This window comes from Aotus nancymaae, unplaced genomic scaffold, assembly GCF_030222135.1.
Source record: "Aotus nancymaae isolate 86718 unplaced genomic scaffold, 86718_ANA_hifiasm-v0.15.2.pri h1tg000117l, whole genome shotgun sequence".
In the NCBI taxonomy this organism is placed as follows: domain Eukaryota; kingdom Metazoa; phylum Chordata; class Mammalia; order Primates; family Aotidae; genus Aotus; species Aotus nancymaae.
Genome location: NW_026988532.1, coordinates 760,761 through 780,882, shown reverse-complemented (window position 1 = coordinate 780,882; position 20,122 = coordinate 760,761). Strand labels below are relative to the sequence as shown.

At 36.3% G+C, this 20,122-nt stretch overlaps 2 protein-coding genes across 8 annotated transcripts in view; one reads left to right on the top strand and one right to left on the bottom strand.

The window, feature by feature from the left end:
• Positions 1 to 9,989, top strand: part of DPH5 (diphthamide biosynthesis 5) — a 28,153-nt gene extending 18,164 nt beyond the window's left edge. For all 5 annotated transcript variants that reach the window (XM_012466456.3, XM_012466455.2, XM_012466454.2 and 2 more), the window contains exons 5-8: positions 1,002 to 1,122; positions 5,194 to 5,233; positions 7,061 to 7,164; positions 9,450 to 9,989. In XM_012466456.3, the coding sequence (XP_012321879.2) occupies positions 1,002 to 1,122; positions 5,194 to 5,233; positions 7,061 to 7,164; positions 9,450 to 9,679 (495 nt within the window). In that variant the 3' untranslated portion in view covers positions 9,680 to 9,989. The remainder of the gene's footprint in view (positions 1 to 1,001; positions 1,123 to 5,193; positions 5,234 to 7,060; positions 7,165 to 9,449) is intronic.
• Positions 1 to 20,122, bottom strand: part of SLC30A7 (solute carrier family 30 member 7) — a 141,608-nt gene that overhangs the window by 46,794 nt on the left and 74,692 nt on the right. Inside the window, exon 12 of one of the 3 annotated variants that reach the window (XR_010340632.1) lies at positions 10,061 to 10,769. The exons of 1 other annotated variant lie outside the window; for it this stretch is intronic. The gene's annotated coding sequence lies outside the window, so the exon portion shown is untranslated. One more of the 3 variants, XM_064371093.1, reaches the window with a different exon arrangement.

The window sequence follows — 20,122 nt, the reverse complement described above, 5'->3', positions numbered from 1 at the left end:
ACTATTTAAATAGAATAAATCTTTATACAAGTTTAATACTCTGTTTTACATTAAGTCTTTGAAAATAAATGTCCTTTGCTCAGTGCCAAGATAAGAACTAATATTAACCTGTTATTTCACACTGTAAATGACTTACTACATGTAATGTGATTCTCACAACCCTAGGAGTAGGAAGAACAGAATTTTACCACTATTCCTTTTTTAAAGTGTTAGAGTAATATCACACAGCCAACAAGTTGCAGAGCCAGAATTCAAAAGTAGATTTTCTCAGCATAAGATTTGAAACTGGACTCACTTAAGTGAACTGGTTCAGCCAGTCTGGATTAGAGAAGCAAGCCTTTTGACTGTAATGATGGTGAAGTGGGGTGGGCCACTTGCGGGCAAAGAGGTTTGGAAAAAGGCCCTCATCCCTGAACTCTATAGTGAGGGAACAAATAGAATCTTGCTAAATTAAGGGATTGCAGATTTGGAACAATGACTAGAGTGAGTATATACTTTGTTTTATTGAGATAATATGATGAAAAGGAGCATTTTCTCAGACTAGATTTAAGTATTTTTTAAAATTAATTAGCTATATGACTAGCTAAGTCAGTTGTTCCTTCTAAGCCTTGATGGACTCATCTGTAAAATGAGAACAGCATTAACCTGTGAACCCTGCTCTGATTGCTCAGAACTCTTTTTTTTTTTTATCTGAGTTCTTTGAATTTCAGTATTTTCAGCAACTATATTGCTAAATTATGAAATTGTTATATATGTTCCTATATAGAATGTAGAAATACTAGAAACTTATTACTGAAACTTACTACTGGCATCAGAAAGACACCAGCTATCGTGAACCAAACAAGTTGTGTTACCTTTTTTGGTGACAGATTTGATGCCCCATCCATTTCAAGTCTGGTTTTCACTTTTTATTTTGGTTGTAAAATGATTAAATTCTCTCCTTATCTATGAAATAGTAGTTAGTGAATTGTTCCATCATTAATTAATGTTTTTTTTTCTAGTTATATAAATTTGGAGAGACAGTTTCTATTGTTTTTTGGACAGACACTTGGAGACCAGAAAGCTTCTTTGACAAAGTGAAGAAGAACAGACAAAATGGCATGCACACATTATGTTTACTGGGTAAGGGTTTTGGAATTTCCTTGAAGTCACAATATGGAACTATCATATTGTTCTCATATTGATTTTGTATTAAGGTTCTATGCATAATTGGCCAGAGGTAAGAAAAGACACAGAGTCTAGCCATTTTATGCAGACCACACTCTTCCCATATTCTTAGACATGTATCTTCTGCTTCAAATACTGCATGGCTATTTCTGCATGCACACTATAGTTATGCTGCTCTCTCTTATGCCCTAGTAGATCCTCTCCAGTATTCCATATCTTACCCATTTGTCCATCAAGGATTTACTGCAATTTAATAGACTTGCATTGAGCAAGTCTTACCAAGGACCATCCTGCATCTTCCTAGGGAGGTTCTTTGAATACTGCAGTATTGATGCTATCAGATTCACAGTGATAGATCTAAAAGAGACTCTAGAAATCATCTTATTGAAGCTTGTTTTACAGATGAAGTTGAGGCCCAGAATATTGAATTGTTTCCCCAATGTCACATAGTCAGTTGGTGGCAGAACTGGTAAGATCAGATAGCCTTTTGGTAATAGCTCATTTCACTGTACCATCTTAGCCAAATCCTATTTTCTATTTAGTGTGGAAAGAGCTGGGATCACTGCCTTTGTTTATCAAGATAATAGTACTGAGCTTCAAAAGGCATGGTATTTTCTTTCTGGCAGGGGCACTGACATTTTACTGATTCAGTTTTGCTAATCAGCCTCTATTCTAGTAGCATATGTTGTAGAAAGAAATACTCGTATCAAAGCCTTAGTCTGTGACTGAAAGCAACACAGCTAACTGACATTTTTGACAACTTTGAAATGATACTTCTACTTGGAATCAGAAGACAAAAATCCCAGTGCTGCTACTTAGTAGCTAGAGAATACTGTAAACATTCCTTAGCCTTTATATTTATGAAATAGGAGTAATTCCTCCTACCTCATGGAGTTGTATAGAGCAGTACTTCTCAAACTATTTGTGGTAAAGAACCATGTTTGGTTTTTTAAAAATATATGTTTGATTTTTAAATTTTCAATCCTTTATGTCAGTATCAAGTCACTATAAATGTTTGTACATATTCTTACTCCTGTAGTTACTTCATCATTTACTGGTAACACAAAGCTCACATACTGGCATTGGTCCTGAGATCATACTTTGAATTGTACTGTCTTAGTGAAACTGTGTATGAAGTTACTTACCAAAATGTCTCTCACATGGCACAAGATCAGGGAAGGGATTACAGACGTGTACCACCATGCTTGGTTAGTTTTTGTGTTTTTAGTAGAGACGGGTTTTTTGTGTTTTTAGTAGAGATGGGTTTTGCCATGTTAGCCAGACTGGTCTTGAACCCCTGGCCTCAAGTGATCTGCCCACCTCGACCTCCCAAAGTGCTGGAATGATAGGCATGAGCCACTGTGCCTGGCCCCCTTTTTATTCTTGACACCTTAGATCTAGATTAGGCCATAAACGCTTCTCTAATACATTTTATTTTGTCTTATGCCAATACTTGCAATCAGCTAGTATGATGTTTTCTTAGTTTATTGCCAGTGTGATTTAGTGCTTCATTCATCATTAATTAGCTTTACAATTTCATCCATGGATTTTCCACGTGAAAAGAGACTGGTCTTACTTTTTTATAGTCCTTACTAACAAGGACACTATAAGACTTGTAAGTTGTTGTGGACTATGCCATCAGATATATCCATCTTGTTATTCTGAAGTTAGATCCAGTTAAGGTCAGCTGTGGGTAGAAGGTCTAAGTAGAATGATAGGAGGATAACTTTTAAAAGGACTTTTGCTGAAGAAGTAGATGTATCTGAGGGATGAAAAATGGTGATTCATTGAAGCTCAGATACTAGAATGTATGTTTTATAACAGTACTGAAAGGTTCTAAAACAGAACAGGGAAGGAAGAATCTGAGAGGCAGGCTACCTGATAATGTCCCCTTATATCCTTTAAAAATGACAGGAAGGGGAGCAAATAGCACTTATCTTTCCAGAAGCTTTGGAAAGGCAGATAGAAGATCAGTGTACAGGTATTTATTGAGTGCTTACTCTATGCCCCATGTAGAGTTAGGTTCTTTTGGAATACTAAGGAAGTATAGACTGGGTCCTGCTCTCAGAGCTTTGAAATCTAGTTTGGAACTAATGTGTCATGCACCTGAAAGTTTAAAGAACAATAAGTTATATTGTGTGGAGAGGCAGGAAGGACAAACCAAAATTTTGGCTCTTGAGTTCTCTAAGAGCAGCCCCTTTTCTTAGCTTTCCGGGGAAAAGACAAACAAGGTTAAACAATATATCTTCCTTGCTCCATGAACAAAAGCAGGAACAGGGTGTGAAGTATAGGAGGTCATGATTTCAAATCCTCAAACCATAGTTCTCATCATTTTATCATCTGGCATTCTCATCATTTAAATTAGTATGTATTTATTGAATGCTTGCTGTGGGTTAATGAGGATAAACCATGGTAAGAAAACAGAGAATTTAAAATTTACTTAGAAAGACAAGGCCAATGTATATGATATAATTATAGAGGTTAATAAAAGATAGCATTAATTGTATAGATCTTTCCAAGAACAAAAAACATTTGACGGAAGTCAACAAAGACTTTATGAAGGAATTAGGACTTGTGTTGCCCAGAGGGTGGATAGTTTAAGATGGGCTGGTGACTGAGTGGTAGGAGACCCAGATGAGTAAATTTATTCAGTAGACATTTATGGAGTGCCTTCTGGGTACTTCACATTATGCTAGGTCCTGGTACTAAGATGAATCAGAAAAGCTTACATACTATCAAGTAGAAATAAAGAGGAAACATTATGGACTATGTGAAGACAAGGGTCAAGTAACACGGGGTCTGGATTCAGACTAAGTCACGAATGCAGTCCTTGATTAAAAAGGATTTGCCTGTAAAAATTCTCCTCAACCCTCTTTATTTTAAAAATCAGATTCTATAAGCATATTTGAAAAGTAAAGAAAACTGAAAATGTGCAAACTCTCCCTATTCACAAACTACATTTCAGAAGCTCAGAGCAAATGAATTAATAAATGGTTACATTTGTACAAAATCTTACAAACATCAGTGAAAAGAAATCTAAAAGTTGACTTATACCATTGTTTATATTGGAGGCCATATTGTTAATAACAGACATTTTTTTCTCCATAATGTGCCACACAAGTAGAAATATTAAATAAATAATTTAGGATTAATCTCTGCTATAATTTCCAAGCAAACTCTTTGATATCTTTTATAAGAAACACTTCTATAATCACTTAGGAAATCTGCAGAAGTCTATTAAAGACTCCTCAGTTGCACTATGTTTATTTTTGCAAAAACAAACTTTGGCTGAACCATTTGTTTTCAGTATGTAAAGCAGGAAGCAGCTGTTGCTGTTATATACTGAGTTCCTTTGAGGATGTAGAGTGATGCTGCTTTTTTTACCTTTTACCAAATAGTTCAGTTGAGCATTAGTCATTAAAAATTATACCAAATCAAATATTTGTGATGCTCGACTGTTAAGCTTCTTGAGAACAGAGGTTTTATCTGGTCAGGTCCCTGCAGTATCCCAGTCTCTGGCACAGTGTCTGACACCAGTCGGTGCCCAAAGCCTGTTAAAAGCATGAATACTTGGAATTATTTATTCATAACTATGGCATGTGTTAACATTCATAAGAAAGCAAAAGACTTTTTAAAATGTGTAAAGATTCTTTTTCAACTTAGGTTACATCTATTGAAGGCCTTTCAGTTGGGTCTGTGCAGTTAACTAGCTGGTAGAAATGAAAACAAAGATTTTGATTAGCTGTTAGTAGTGTTTATGCCAATGTTTATCTAATAATTTCCTTTGTCTTCTTTTCCAAAAGGAAATTAGATCTCAGCAGGATGGTCTCAGGGCCAAGCTCATGTTTTCTAACTAGTGGCACGACCACAAGCTTCCGTTCTTCTGTATGTTACTGTAAGAGAGTGGCTAAAGTGCAAGGGAGGAATGTTTCCCCAAAGTTTAGGTGACTCTTAACTGAAGTTTACACATAGGGTTTGGGATAAAGTTTTTAATTAAATTAAAAGAACTATTTTTACTTCCTACAGACATCAAAGTAAAGGAGCAGTCTTTGGAAAATCTAATGAAGTAAGTTGTTATTCTGAGAATGCATACATTTGTTTTATTTCCTTGAACAATTGATGAACAAATGACCTAAGTTCTAAAGATAGTTGAAAATGAGCTTTCATTAACAGTGTGAACATTAAACATTTTTATTTTTATGAAATCATAAGCAGTATAATAGAGTAGACATAGCAATAAATTTTGTAGATTCAACACTGAGAACAGTGGTTGGCATCTAACAGACACGCAGTATTTGTGGAATGAATTAATGCATTGGGATTCTGAAAACATGGGTTTGAGGCTGGGCGGAGTGGTTCACGCCTGTAGTTCCACACTTTAGGAGGCTGAGGCAGTTGGCTTGCTTGAGGCCAGGAGTTTCAAACCAGCCTGGCCAACATGACAAAACCCCATCTCTACTAAAAATGCAAAAATTAGCTGCACCTGGTGGCACTTTCCTGTAGTCTCAGCTACTTGGGAGATTGAGGCACGAGAAGTGCTTCAATCCGGGAGGCAGAGGTTGCAGTGAGCCGAGATCACACCACTGCACATCAGCCTGGGTGACAGAGTGAAACCCTATCTCAAAAAAAAAAAAAAAAAACAGAGGTTGCAGTGAACTGAGATCACATCACTGCACTCCAGCCTGGGTGACAGAGTGAGACCCTGTCTCAAAAAAAAAGACATGGGTTTGAGTCCTGAGTTTGCCTCTAGTTGAGTGCTCTTGGGAAAGTTACTTCCATCTCTGAGCCTTATTTTCTTCATATGTATAATGATAGTACTAACTGTTTTTCACTTAAGAGAGGCAGAGTGTCTAATACAGTACCCCCTACCCACATGTGACCAATGACATTTGAAATGGGGTTAATGTGACTGAGGAACTGAATTTTTTATTTAATTTTAATTAATTAAAAACTGATACCCAATTTTGTTATTAGAAAACTTCTAAATACATTTGGAACAAATTTAGCATATAAATCTACTTTTATAACCATAAATTTTATGAAATTTAAATACAGATCAACTATTTCCAATGAAAATTTAACATCAAAATTAAGATATACTATAAGTACATACCAGATTTCAAAAAGACTTAATATAAAACAATCTCTTTAATAATTTTTATATGAGTAGGTGTTAAATTACAACATTTTGGATTAAATAAAATATGTTATTAAAATTTTTGCCTTTTTAAAAACTTTTTTGTTAATATGGCTACTAGAAAACTTGATTATATATGTGGATTCATTTATATTTCTGTTAGATAGGATTGACAGAGAATTGTTTTGAGAGTCAAGAAAATAATCTGTATGAACTACATTGTAAGCTGCAGTAGCTATATTTTTATTAATATGAAAGTTTGGCAAGCCTGGTAGACTTTTGAGACATACAGAAGTAAACATATGTCATCACCTGAGGTTTTTAAGCATCTGAGATGCTTTAGTTTACTTCTTTTAGAGGAAAAAAAGTGAAAAGAAGAATATGTGGTTTAAAAAAGGTCATTAAAAAAAACACTAAATAACCTGATTAAGCTAGGGTATAGATCAAGTTGCCACTTACTTGAATTGTTTTTGCTGAAGGTATCACTTTGAATAAAGGTAACTTTCATTTAGACATCTATCTTTATGTGTTCCTACCATCATTTCAGTGAGATCAAGGAAAGTTGAAGTAGAACAGTGAAACAGCTTAAGAAATGAACAGTCATGCTTTTGTGTATGCTTAAAGTGAGTACATGTAAAAAACATCAAACAGAATGTAGATTGTGGTACTTGAGTATACCTGGGAGAATAATTGCATTAATAACGTATTATGTAGTTTTATGGCTAAGAACAGTGGCATCTACTTTTCTACCTATAGGGGAAGGAAGATCTATGAACCTCCACGGTATATGAGCGTAAACCAAGCAGCCCAGCAGCTTATGGAAATTGTTCAAAATCGGAGAATACGAGGAGAAGAACCAGGTACCCAAGACTCTAGAAGGGGTCTCATATTATTCCTGTTTCTGCATTTAGATGTGTATATGGCTTAGTACCTCACACCACTATGGAAGCAAGAGTCAGTGTTTTCGCATTGTACTATTTCTTGTCATTTTTGTCCAACTTTGACTTAAATCTCATAGACTTCAAGTTGTCGTGAAAGAAAAAAATGGCATTTTTTATAGTAAAATTAACACCATTCCAGAAAGTGAGGATTTTTCACAAATTAAACATAAGTCAGACTTGATATAAATATGTTAGTGTATAAATATTTTTGTAAAATATATCTTTCATGTTATCCCTAATCAATGGTGAGTTTTGCAAATATATACTTATTCTACTTTTATTTTCCCTTTTTTCATTCTTAACACTGAGACTAGGACTAGTTTTCTTCAGGGTAAATATAAGAGAAAATTTGTTCTTATATTCCTAATATGTAGACACAGTATGTATTACATAATAAAAAGGTTTATTGTCAGTAAATCTTTATGGGAGGTTTTTTTTTTTTTTTTTTTTTTTTGAAACAGGGTCTCACTTTGTTGCCCAGGCTGGAGTACAAAGGTGCAATCTTAGCTTACTGCGGCCTCCACCTCCTGGGCTCAAGTGATCCTCCCACCTTAGCTGGACTACAGGTGCATGCCACCATGTCTGGCTAATTCCTTTGTGTGTTTTTGGCAGAGACAGGGTTTTACCATGTTGCCCAGGCTGGTCTTGAACTCCTCAGCTCAAGCAGTCTTCCCGCCTTGGCCTCCCAAAATGCTGAGATTACAGGTGTGAACCACCATGCCCAGCCTACTGTGAGATTTTTTTTGGAGATGGGGTCTTGCTTTGTTGCCTAGGTTAGAGTGCAGAGGTGCAATCATGGCCTGCTGCAGCCTCTGCCTCCCAGACTCAAGTGATCCTTCCACCTCAGCCACCTGAGTGGCTGGGACAACAGGTGCAGGCCATCATACTCAGCTAAGTTTTTTGCATTTTTGGTGGGTTTCACCATGTTGCCTAGCTGGTCTCGAACTCCTGAGCTCAAGTGATCTGCCCACCTTAGCCTCCCAAAATGCTGAGATTACAGATGTGAGTCAATGTGCCCAGCCAAGAGATTCCTGAGTGATTGTTGCTATTTTATTCTCATTAGTAGGCCATGTTATAGTTGTGAAATAGTCTGCAAGGAGGTTCTATATCCATAACTTTGTACAGAGGTTGCTTGCATTCCTGTTTGTCCTTGGATAAATCATTAGCCCCCTTTTGATCATCGTTCAATCAAGATCCCTTTCCCAACTAAATAATACAATCATTAAAGGGTAAGCCCTTTAGCTGTAGCACCAGAGTAAATAATAGTAGAGTTCATTAAGGCTGGCTGTTTTGAACTTAAAAATGTAAATAATGCCAAATGTTCATTATTTGTTAAGGAATCTGTAGTCTACTAGTCTCATATCTACTATCTTAGCCCTTATTATCATGATTTAAATGAGAGAGTATTACATTTTAAAAAATGAGAAAACTGGCCGGGCGCGGTGGCTCACGCCTGTAATCCCAGCACTTTGGGAGGTCAAGGCGGGTGGATCACGAGGTCAGGAGATCAAGACCATCCTGGTCAACATGGTGAAACCCCGTCTCTACTAAAAAAAATACAAAAAAATTAGCTGGGCACGGTGGCGCGTGCCTGTAATCTCAGCTACTCAGGGGGCTGAGGCAGGAGAATTGCCTGAACCCAGGAGGCGGAGGTTGCGGTGAGCCGAGATCGCGCCATTGCACTCCAGCCTGGGTAACAAGAGCGAAATTCCGTCTCCAAAAAAAAAAAAAAAAAAAAAAAAATGAGAAAACTGAAGCTTGTCACATAACCAATTGGATGGCCAGGCAGAAACTCAAATCTGTGCATTTATTTCATAATCTCATAGTTTCTCCAGTAGATCTAAGTCAATATGAACATATCTCAAGTTAGTAAAAACATTGTTTACTCAGAACCTATTTAAAGACAAATTCTGTACAAATATAGAGTATAAGTATAGCTTATCAAGTTCTGAAAACTCAATTTAAGTCTCTGGAATTCTGAAAGGGTAAAGTTTGGAAGTACTCTTTTATATATTAGGCAATACAAATGATTTAGGAAAGCCTTGGATGAATTAATGGATAAGTCATTAATTATCTTGAGTGGCTAAAGAGATTTAAGACATTTGGGGCTTCTTGAAATGTACTTGTAGTATTATTGTTAGTTTGACTGTTGGACAGGATGATGCATTTGCTGAATTGAATGGCAGTATCTTTTTTTTTAACAGCAATCACTGAGGAAACACTTTGTGTTGGCTTAGCCAGGGTTGGAGCTGAAGACCAGAAAATTGCAGCAGGCACTTTACAGCAAATGTGTACTGTGGACTTGGGAGAACCACTGCATTCCTTGATCATCACAGGAGGCAGCATACATCCACTGGAGATGGAGATGTTAAATCTGTTTTCTGTACCAAAAAGTAGCTTAGAATCTCAAAGCATTGATGGACTTGGAACATAGACATTTTCTATTGTCTGATGTAAATTTCAGCCATGTATGGATTAATATGGTTTGAATTTTAATCCCCATAATCTCCAGGTGTTGTGGGAGGTAATTGAATCATGTGGGCAGTTTCCCCATGCTGTTCTCATTATAGTGAGTTCTCATGAGATCTCACGGTTTTATAAGCATCTGGCATTTCCCCTACTGACTCTCATTCTCACTCTTGCCTCCCCGTGAAGAGGTGCCTGCTGCCATGATTGTAAGTTTCCTGAGGCCTTCCCAGCCATGTGGAACTGTGAGTCAATTAAACCTCTTTTATAATTACCCAGTCTTAGGTGTTTTTTCTTAGCAGCATGAGAATGGACTGATACATGATGCATGCATGTTTGTGTAACAAACAGGTCTTTGGCTTGTCTAATAAGTATAAAACAAAATGACCAAAAAGAAGCTGACTCAACAATGCTTGGTTTCCTGTGGCAGTGAGTTTTTTCCCTATGATATCATCAGTTGTTGCTGCTATTTTGGCAACTTTTCAGGATGTACACACATAAAGCAGACCAGGCTGGAAAGCTTGTGGATAGACATCCATTGACAGAATCATTTAAGAGCAGTTTTTATTTAAGAAACCAATTTATACAAGGTAGTTGTTAACAGAGTTTAACTTAGAGGTAACTGGAATTTGAATCACTTGAATCTCAGTTTTAAAGGGTAAAAAATGTTATGAGTGCCAACAAAAGCAAATAAAAGATTAGTAAATTTTCACAAAATATGTTTATAATTTTCTTCTTTTTAAAAAAGTTAGCTGTCCTGATTGCATGATGAGTTGTCCTGACAGCAGCTGGTATTAGTGTATATAAACAAAGGTAGAAAGATTACATAGCCATCCAGCATCCTACTTAAAGCTCAGCTGAGCGCATGCCACAAGATGACACCCTTCTGAATTCACTGTCTTGGTTAGCTGACATCCTAATTATGTGGTTCATATTCTGCAGTATTTTGGAGGTTATATAGTTGTTTAATTATAAATGTTCAGCCAGCCTTGTACAGTTGCTGTTTGGTTTTAAATAGCATCTTTCACATCCAACCAGACAAATGGAAAACTTGCTGACTACAAAATAAAATTTTTAAAAATGTAAGTTTGAAGGCAACAGTGAATTAGTCAAGATATGCTGTATCACTTAAGTTAATATGCCATTATATATGTGCAAGTAGTCACACTCTTTTTACCAGTTTTAAATAACACTCCATGTATTATATTTCATGACCAAAAAGTTTTATACTTTTTGTCTGTTCTGAATAGAAATAGCTTTCCTGTGTGCTGGTTCAGTTGGTCCAACTCTTAAGTATTTCTATGGCCTAATCAATTTTTCTGAGCTCTTTACTTAGTAAGTTCGTTGGAAGTTGAACAAAGATTTTTGTACTCTGTAGGATCATCAATTAGCTAATGATTATTTGACTTATTTTACATCATTTGAGATAAAAGATATATAAACATTTCTTTTTTCTTTTTTTTTTGAGACAGAGTCTCCGGTTGCCCAGGCTGGAGTGCGGTGGTATGATCTTGGCTCACTGCAACCTCTGCCTCCCAGGTTCAAGCGATTCTCCTGCCTCAGCCTCTGAGTAGCTGGGATTACAGTCATGCACCACCACACTTGGCTAATTTTTTTTTTTTTTTTGTATTTTCAGTAGAGATGGGGTTTTTGCCATGTTGGCCAGGCTGGTCTTGAACTCCTGACCTCAAGTGATCTGGCTGCCTCAGCTTCCCAAAATGCTAGGATTACAGGCAGAGACACCACACCCAGCTTCATATTCAATCTGTTAGACACAGAAAGGGAGAGAGCCAAGTATATTTAAGTACTAGTTGTATATTATTTTCTTCTCATATGTTAAACTAAACATTTAAGAACTATAAAATGAGGGAGTTCTGGTTTTGGCAATGGTGTAACAGCTTATAATGTACAAACCCTCCCGATTATAAACTGTGGATAAATATAATAAACAATGGTCTACAAACTCTAGGGAGTCATTGAAGACAGCTGTGAACTACATATGGTTTTTCCCCTTAGGTCATTCCCAGACTGTGTGGTAAGGAGTGGCTAGAACTCAAAGTTGCAGTCTCACTGGCATGAGGTGGTAGGATGGAATTGAGGGCTGCTAGAAGCACTGAAGATTAAAGCGGCAGATCCTAGAAATGAAGGTGTCAGAAATGGAGGAGGCTTCCTATCTGCATATGATCTCTCCTTAAATCCTTGGCTAACTCGTGAACCGTGCATGCCCTAGGAAAACTCCAAGGACCTAGGTGGAAAGCCACAGTTGGAAGGCTGAAGAAGCTGAACAGAGATGGCTGCTCTCTATTGCAACAGAAGACAGAGTTTCTAGTTTGAATTCTGACGAGTTAGAATAGCTTGATAGAACCTTGAGCTTCCCAAACCCCAAAATGGCCATGTGTTAGTAAAGACTGTGCATAAGACTAAAGATTTATGCTAAAACTAAGGATAAAACCTTTAACATAATATAAAATCAAAGTGATTAGCTGATAATTTAAATGAGATCAAAGCTTAGCACTCTTCAGAGTATAATAAAATAAATCTCGATATATTAACAATGACCAGAATATAATAAAATGCTATAGGATGTCCAAAGAAGTAAGAAAATATGGCTTATAGCTTATGGTTTTTTTTTTTTTGAGGCGGAGTTTCACTCTTGTTGCCCAGGCTGGAGTGCAATGGCGCGATCTCAGCTCACCGCAACCTCCGCCTCCTGGGTTCAAGCAATTCTCCTGCCTCCGCTTCCTGAGTAGCTGGGATTACAGGCGCGCGCCACCGTGCCCAACTAATTTTTTGTATTTTTAATAGAGACGGAGTTTCACCATGTTGACCAGGATGGTCTCGATCTCTTGACCTCGTGATCCACCCGCCTCAGCCTCCCAAAGTGCTGGGATTACAGGCGTGAGCCACCGAGCCCGTCGGTTTTTTTGGTTTTTTTTTTAAAGCAGACTATAGAAAAAAATTCCTAACATAAACTAGATGATAGTGGAATTAGCAGACAAGGATTTTTAAAGCAGTTTTTAGAACTATGTTCATGTATGAAAAAGTAAGGTGGTTGTAATGAATGAATATAGATGTGTACTCTCACCCAGAAAGTGGAAACATTTTAAAAAAATGGTTGGGCTTAACCACAGAATACAGATGACACATGAAAGAAATTGTCTAATCTGAGGAAAAGAGAAGAAAAGATTAGAGAGGAGGTAAAAAGCACAGAGACTCAATGCCTTTTGGAGCAATATTGTGCAATTTAACAAATGTGATTGAATTTCCAGAATAGAAGCAAAATAGGGCAGAAGAAAATAGAAGTAACTTACAGGCCAGAATTACCCCAAATTTGGTAAAGCTATCAACTCCAGATTGAATAAACTCAGTGAACCCCAAGTGGAATAGATAATGTCACACCTAACATAACACGTAAAACTGATGAAAACCAAGGATAAAAGGAAATCTTAAAACCTACCAAGGGTGGTAGGAGGGAAGCTACCAAATTTTTATTTGAAATTAAACTTAACTAGGTTCCTCTGTTTGCTAAATCTGGCAGTCCTATTCTGTATGTAACTTAACCTCAATTTAAATGAAATTATAAAATGAACACTCCATTATTCAGCAGAGAAAGGACGAATAATAGTATTTTCAGTCTACTGTCTGAAATCCCAGTGTTAGTTAAAATAAAAATGCCTGAAGGCTACATACATTTGTTTGATTGTTTATTTAATAGTGTTTAGTTCTTTAATACTATTCGTTTTAATATTCTTTAAAATTATCATGTAGTGAAACCCCATTCCATAATCTAGATATAGAACAGTTTCATCACCCAAAAGAACTTCTACTATCCCTTTATATTCATTCGTCTTTATTGCTCAGTATTGTCCTCTCATATGGATAGACTATAGTTTGTTTATCCAGTCACTATTTGAGAGATAATTGGTTTGTTTCCACTTATTAGTGATTATGTATAAAGTTGTTAAAACATTCACATACAGGTTTTTGCCTGAAATTTTATCCAGGGGACTTGCTGGATAACATGGTTAAGTGTGCACCTAATTTTATAAGAAACTGCCAAAATGATTTCCAAAGTGCCTGTACATTTTGCATTCTCGCCCGCACTGTATGGGTTCCCATTGCTCTGTATCTTGTCAGCACTTTATGTTGGCAGGATTTTTGAACTATTCTGATAGGGGTGCAGTGGTGTCTTGGTTGTGGTTTTAATTTGTATTTCCCAGTGCCTAATGATGTGGATCATCTTTTCGTGTGCTTATTCACCATTCTATATCCTATTTGTTGAAGCATTTGTTCATGTCTTTTGACTACTTTTAAATTGGATTGTTTCCATATGGTTACATTTTAAGCATTTGTTACATATTGTGGATAAAAGTTTTTGTAAGATATATGACTTGCAAATATTTTCTCCACATCTGTAGTTTGTCCTTTAATTCCCTTAACCATTTTTGATAGAGAGAAAGTTTTAAACTTTAAGGTCAGTTTATGTTTTTTCTTGTATGGATTATGCTTCTGTTGCCATGTTTAAGATCCCATCACCATACTCATCACATAGACTTGGTATTTGTATGAAATGTGAGTTTTAGGTCCACGGTTTTTTTTTTTTTTTTTTTTTTTTGCATATAGATGTTCAGTTACAACATCTTGATGATAAGACGGTTCTTCCATTGAATTGTTTCTGCACCATTGTAAAAATCATTAAGCCATGTTTATGTAGATCTCTTTCTGAACTCTTCTGTTCTGTTGATCTGTGTGTCTCTCCCTTCTATGATACTATGCTGTCTTAATTACTGTAGATTTATGGTAAATCTTAAAAACAGGTGGTGTGATTCCTTTAACCTTTTTTCAAAATTATTTTAGCTATTCTAGTTCCTTTGCCTTTCTGTGTAAATGTTAGAATGAACTTGCTGACGTACACAAAAGAGCTTGTGAGATTTTGATTGAAATTGTTTGAAATGGTGTGGATATTTTGGGGTTTATTCCGTTTTGGGTTTGCCCAGCTTCTTGACTCTAGGTTTATGTCACCAAACTTGGGAAGTTTACAGCCATTATTTCTTCAGATCTTTTTTCAGCACTATATACTTTATCCTCTCTTTGAGAAATTCTGATAAATATAAATGTTAGTTCTTATTATCCAGCAGGTTCCTGAGCTCTGTTCATTGCTGTTGTTATTTCAGTATGTTTTCTCTGTTGCCCGAGGCTGATAATTTTTATCCATCTATGAATTCATTGACTCTTTTCTCTGTCTTCTCCATACTGCTGTTGAGTCCATTCTGTATGTTTTTAAAATTTTGGTTACTGTTGTAAAATTTCCATTTGGTTCTTTTTATATCTTCTGCTTTTTATTTTAACATTTGTTGCAAGATTATTTGTGATTTCTTTGTCACGTATTTTTCTGTAGCTGTTTGAGCATTTTATATAGTATTTTTGTATTGCTTGTTTGAGCATTTTAAATGCCTGCTTTAAGGTTTTTGTTAGATAATTCCAAGATTGATATCTCAGTTTTAGCATCTATTGATTTTCTTTTGTAAGTTAAAATTTTTTATAGCACTTTATCAAGTAATTTTGCATTATAGCTTGGATACTTTAAATATTATGAGTTGCTGGGTCTTGTTCAGATTTAATGGAGAGTATTAATCTTTTTGTTTTAGCTGGCAACCAACCTGTTAGGTTTAGGATGCAATTCTGGATTGCTCTTGATGGGCTACGGTTCCAGTATAAGTTACTTTCAAAGACCGCAGTTCTCTTTGGATCCATCTCAAGTTTGTGGCATGCAGTTTGGGACTTTAGTCTGTTGGATAGTTTAGTTCTCAAGATTCTCAAGGCTAAGTAGAATCAGATCCAAGCATCAGTAATTTGAGGATGATCCTTGGGGTTCATAAACAACTTTATGAGGTTGCTTTCCTGGGTTCCTCCCATTCCATAATCTCTCCACTACTTCCTGATTCTCTGGGCTCCCTTTCTTGGTTGGTCCTCTGGCCAGAAATTTGAGGATCTAGTTAGTTACTCTACTCTTGCTATTTCATACTTTCATAACTGGGCCTGCATTCTTACCCATGTGGAGGGAGCACAGAGAGAAAAGAAGTAGCAGGGTTGCTGCACTCCTTTGAAACCGTGGCTCTACCAAACAGAAATATTCCCCTCTCTCAAAGTTTTAGTTCCTGTGGGCTTCCATAGCTGCTGGCCACCACCACAGGGTTGTCTGGGGGAAGCTTTTGGAAGCCAGCGGGAAGTCTTCCCTCCAACTAATGTAACTACAAATGTAGTAACCCTGCCTTCTTTTGAAGTCTGTAGAAACCAACACGAACTGTGTACAAATTATTGCTCATGAGAAAAGTAGTATGATACACATACAGAACAGATAAACCCTGTAAAGTTGAACATTATGATCTAACTTATTGTCTAGGGTGGGAAGACAGTGATAGCTAATCAGATGGACCTTATTTTATTTGTAATTTTGTAAGTGACTATGATATACTCAAAAGTCCAAGCCAAATGGCCAAGCCAAGCCTTAATTGCTATGAAAGTGTTCCTGCTTATATGTGAATCTGAGTATCTTGTTTACTTAAAAAATACCACATTTAAAAAATATTATTCGGTGGATACATTCAGGAAATACTTTTTATAATGTCTTTGTCTTGTTTTATTCTTTAGCTTTAGCAGTTGCTCTTTCACAAAAAGTACCGTTCACTTTAACAATGCATACAGAATCACTTTATATTAAAAAGCAAAATCCATCCATTTTTTTTCAATAAATTGATTGCCTTGCCTACACTGTGCCAGACTGCATTTCTTACTGTTAACATTAGCAGATAAATGAATTGTGCATTTAAGTGTTGGTAGTATATGCTAAGCCTGAATTTCATGGTAGATTTTTTTGTCTGAAAGTAGAACTGGGTGACCTGACAATGTTTTAATTAACTAGAATCCCATTAAAATGCGGTTTCCTTTTTTTTTTTTTTGGAAAAAAATAAAAATAAATAGTAAATTGCCATCATTCTGTCTACATCTATTGAACCTGTTTACTCCTGTCTCTGCTGCTTTTTGCTGTAGACTAATGAAAAGTTTGGTGCCATATCAAGGGTTTGATATAATGAGGGACAGAAAAGCATATGAGTTTCCAAAGTTGTTCAGGAGAGTTTATACTTGATAAGCATTAGAGAACCACTCAAGATTCCTGAGCTAGAGGACTGAAAGTGGAAACTGGGAAAGCAAGACCAGTGTAACACAGGGTGGTTTCCCTTCCCACAGCTGTTTGTACCAAACAACTTCCCAACCCAGTGTGTACACAGGAGAGGCTGCTCTGAAGGAGTGTTGATAAGCCACTGCAGAATTAGGCCAGAGGCTAATTCCAGAGAACACATGATAGGTAGGGAGTCTCAATCTAGCAGGTCAAAGTGCACGATGCAGAGGGGCCAGCACAAGGCATTCAGGAAGCCAGGGCAGGACAAATGTTTTAAAAGAGTCCGGACAAAAGTTGGATTCAACAAAAATTCCTTGTACTCCCTGCCAAAGCCAGAATTGTTTGGGTGGGGGCTGAAATGGAGATGGCTAGATCTGGGCAAGGAAAGTGATTCTGCTTGCAGTCATCAGTGAAATCCTGGAATAGGGGAGTGGGAACGGAAAAGAATTTGAAAGAAAGATTTCAAAGGAAGAAAGACATTTTATGATAAGAAATTCAGGAAATGGAGGTGATAAATGCATTGCTTAGTTTTCTAAGAATTCTATGAAGAATTCTGACAAATTGGTAGTTGAGAATTGAATGGGAAATATTTGTTTTCTCTCAATTTTGAACTTGATATGCTGGTAGTTCTACCACGACTGTGACAAGAAGTAAGCCACTGATGGCCTTTAAGCAACTTCTACAAAACAGGGAGGAGTGAAGCCATTCTGCTAGGAGCTATGGAAATGGTTAGAAAGGAGGTAGAAGCAGCAAATGTAGACCACAGATAAGGAATCTGACAGCAGACATGCTGAGGATAAGGCCCTTAAAGTATGATCATAAAGAGGCTGCTTTGGTAAGAATACCTTTGAGAAGGAAGGTGGCATGAGTGGTGCCTGGGATATTATGGAAGAAGTTATTTTAAAAAGTAATTGCTTCTAATTAGGGGGTAAAATTTGGAAGTTATAATGGAGGCTCACATCAGATGCTTTGGTCTTTTTGTCATATAAGATGAAGTCATCCATAGAAACTGCGATAAGAGAACAACTTGAGGCTAATGGAAATATCTGGAAGTAAATAATTTGAGACATGTTTATGAGGTCAGATGCTGACTAACAGCCACAATGAGGCTGTTCACAATGTAAAGATATTTCCAACCTCCTAGCTTCTCTTCTCTCCTAATGAGTTCTGCTATTTCCTGGCTCTGAGAATCATTCTTTGCCTTTCATCCCTTACATTCTCTAGAATCTATTCCAATAACTGTAAGGTTCACAATATTCATTTCAGTTCATCAAACTGATAGACACAATTCAGGTAGAAATTTTTAAACAGAAATTTTATTGAAAGAATTTTGATACAGTTCATGATTCTTTTTAAATACATATGAAATTTAACAAAATATTTACATGAATGTGTTCAAGTAGAAAATGTGAAATATACATTATAGATTTGTTGTATTGCACTTAGGCAAATCATAATTGCTCACTTCAGTATATTCAAACCAAATCACAACATAGTCTTTGAAAGTTGACAATATAACCTAGCCTTGTACTCAAACATTTTAAGAAATGTTTTGATGCCATAATCTTCACCTAAGGAATCAAACCCAAATGCTAACTTGGACATATGTTTAAACCCCACTAAAGGCAGGGAGGTAAAGTGTTGTAGGGGTGTTTAAAATATACTAAGAAGGGATTTGGCAACTTTTCATTCACAGTATTTCCAATACAAAAGACTCATTCTGTTTATCAAACTCACAAAAGTCGGGGGAAATCACTTGGGAAAAAATTTCACTGAATTGCTGTTAAAGGAAGCAATGAAGTTACTTGACAGACTATTGACATGACAAGATGTGGAGTTCAAAATCTAATCTACACTGAGGCTAACTGATGCACACTGTGTGATACATAAACAAAATTCAAATACTAAAAATAAAAAAATTTTCCCCACTAGTATAAAGTCGAAGTTCTACGGGAAACAACAGTGAAAACAGATGAAAAATCAGTGACGAAATGGAGCGCAGCTAAAATTTTGTATTTGAGGAGAAAAAAAGAAAAAAAGGTAAAAAATAATTCTGGGAAAATTTAAATCAGTTAATGAATACATGCAGTGTTGTCTTTAAAGCACCTTCTAGAAGTACCTCTGAAAGAGTTTTTGGATGACAACACATCAGGGATAAATGAAATCTGTGAATATGGCAATTTTCCATAAAAACAAGACTATGGAGACTGGCTCCTGATTTGGCCATACAAATTATAGAAAATTCAAGTGACCCAGGTTCTGCAGTCCCAGTTCTGTCAAATTCCAATCCAGCGATTTGTAAAATGGATAACATCTGTACACTTCCACTGTATGTGAAAGAGGAGCAGCTCACAGGGCTACTTGAAAAAAAAAATGGCCAAGGTGAATATATAGTCATTTATTTGTGCAAAAATGCCAAAAAAATGCTGAGATGTCTTCTGTAAAAAACAGCAAATTACTGGTTTTACCTATCCTTAACCCTTACTTTTGACACTACTATCTACAATGTTTACTAGTTAACCAAATAGTCACTGAGCATGTAAATCCATGCTAAGTTTGAGGATAAAAGGATATATAAGATAAAGATTCTTTATTACAAGCTTTCCAACATCATGATCAAAATTACAAATAATTTTCAAGGCTGTTGTAAGAGTTCAACATTAAATGTTAAGTTTAGGCATTGATTATTATTACTACTTATGAAACAGATTTCTTCCTTTTGAAAGGTGTATATAAAATGTAATGTAAATCAAATCTACTTATCCCTCTCCTGCAGTGCAAAATATTTGTACTTTTAGGGAAGATAATTTCCTAATAAACGAAATTAAGGTCTCTTGAGTAGTTCAGTTTCTTTCCTCATATGGCCACAGAGGATGCTATCTTTTGATTCAGTCCCTTATGCAACTTACTCTGCAGTGCCAACAAAACTTTGTTTTTTAAATAGTCTTAAAAGTGCTTAAAGGAATTCTGGTTCCTCTTTTTACCCTGCACAGTTTAAGATCAATGGTAAAGGTAGCAAATAAGCATAAGGGCACTGGAAGAAGGAATGAGTCTAAATTATGTAATGACTGTTTCCTCATACCAATTTTGTCATGGTGATTGTTCATTAATTTTATAGGAGAGTCTATTGAGATCTGCTACTACTTCTTGGACCTTTGAAGCACTGCTGAATGACATACACCAAGCAGAGTAGGTGTCAGCACCTGATTAATCAGTCCTCTACTACTGGCT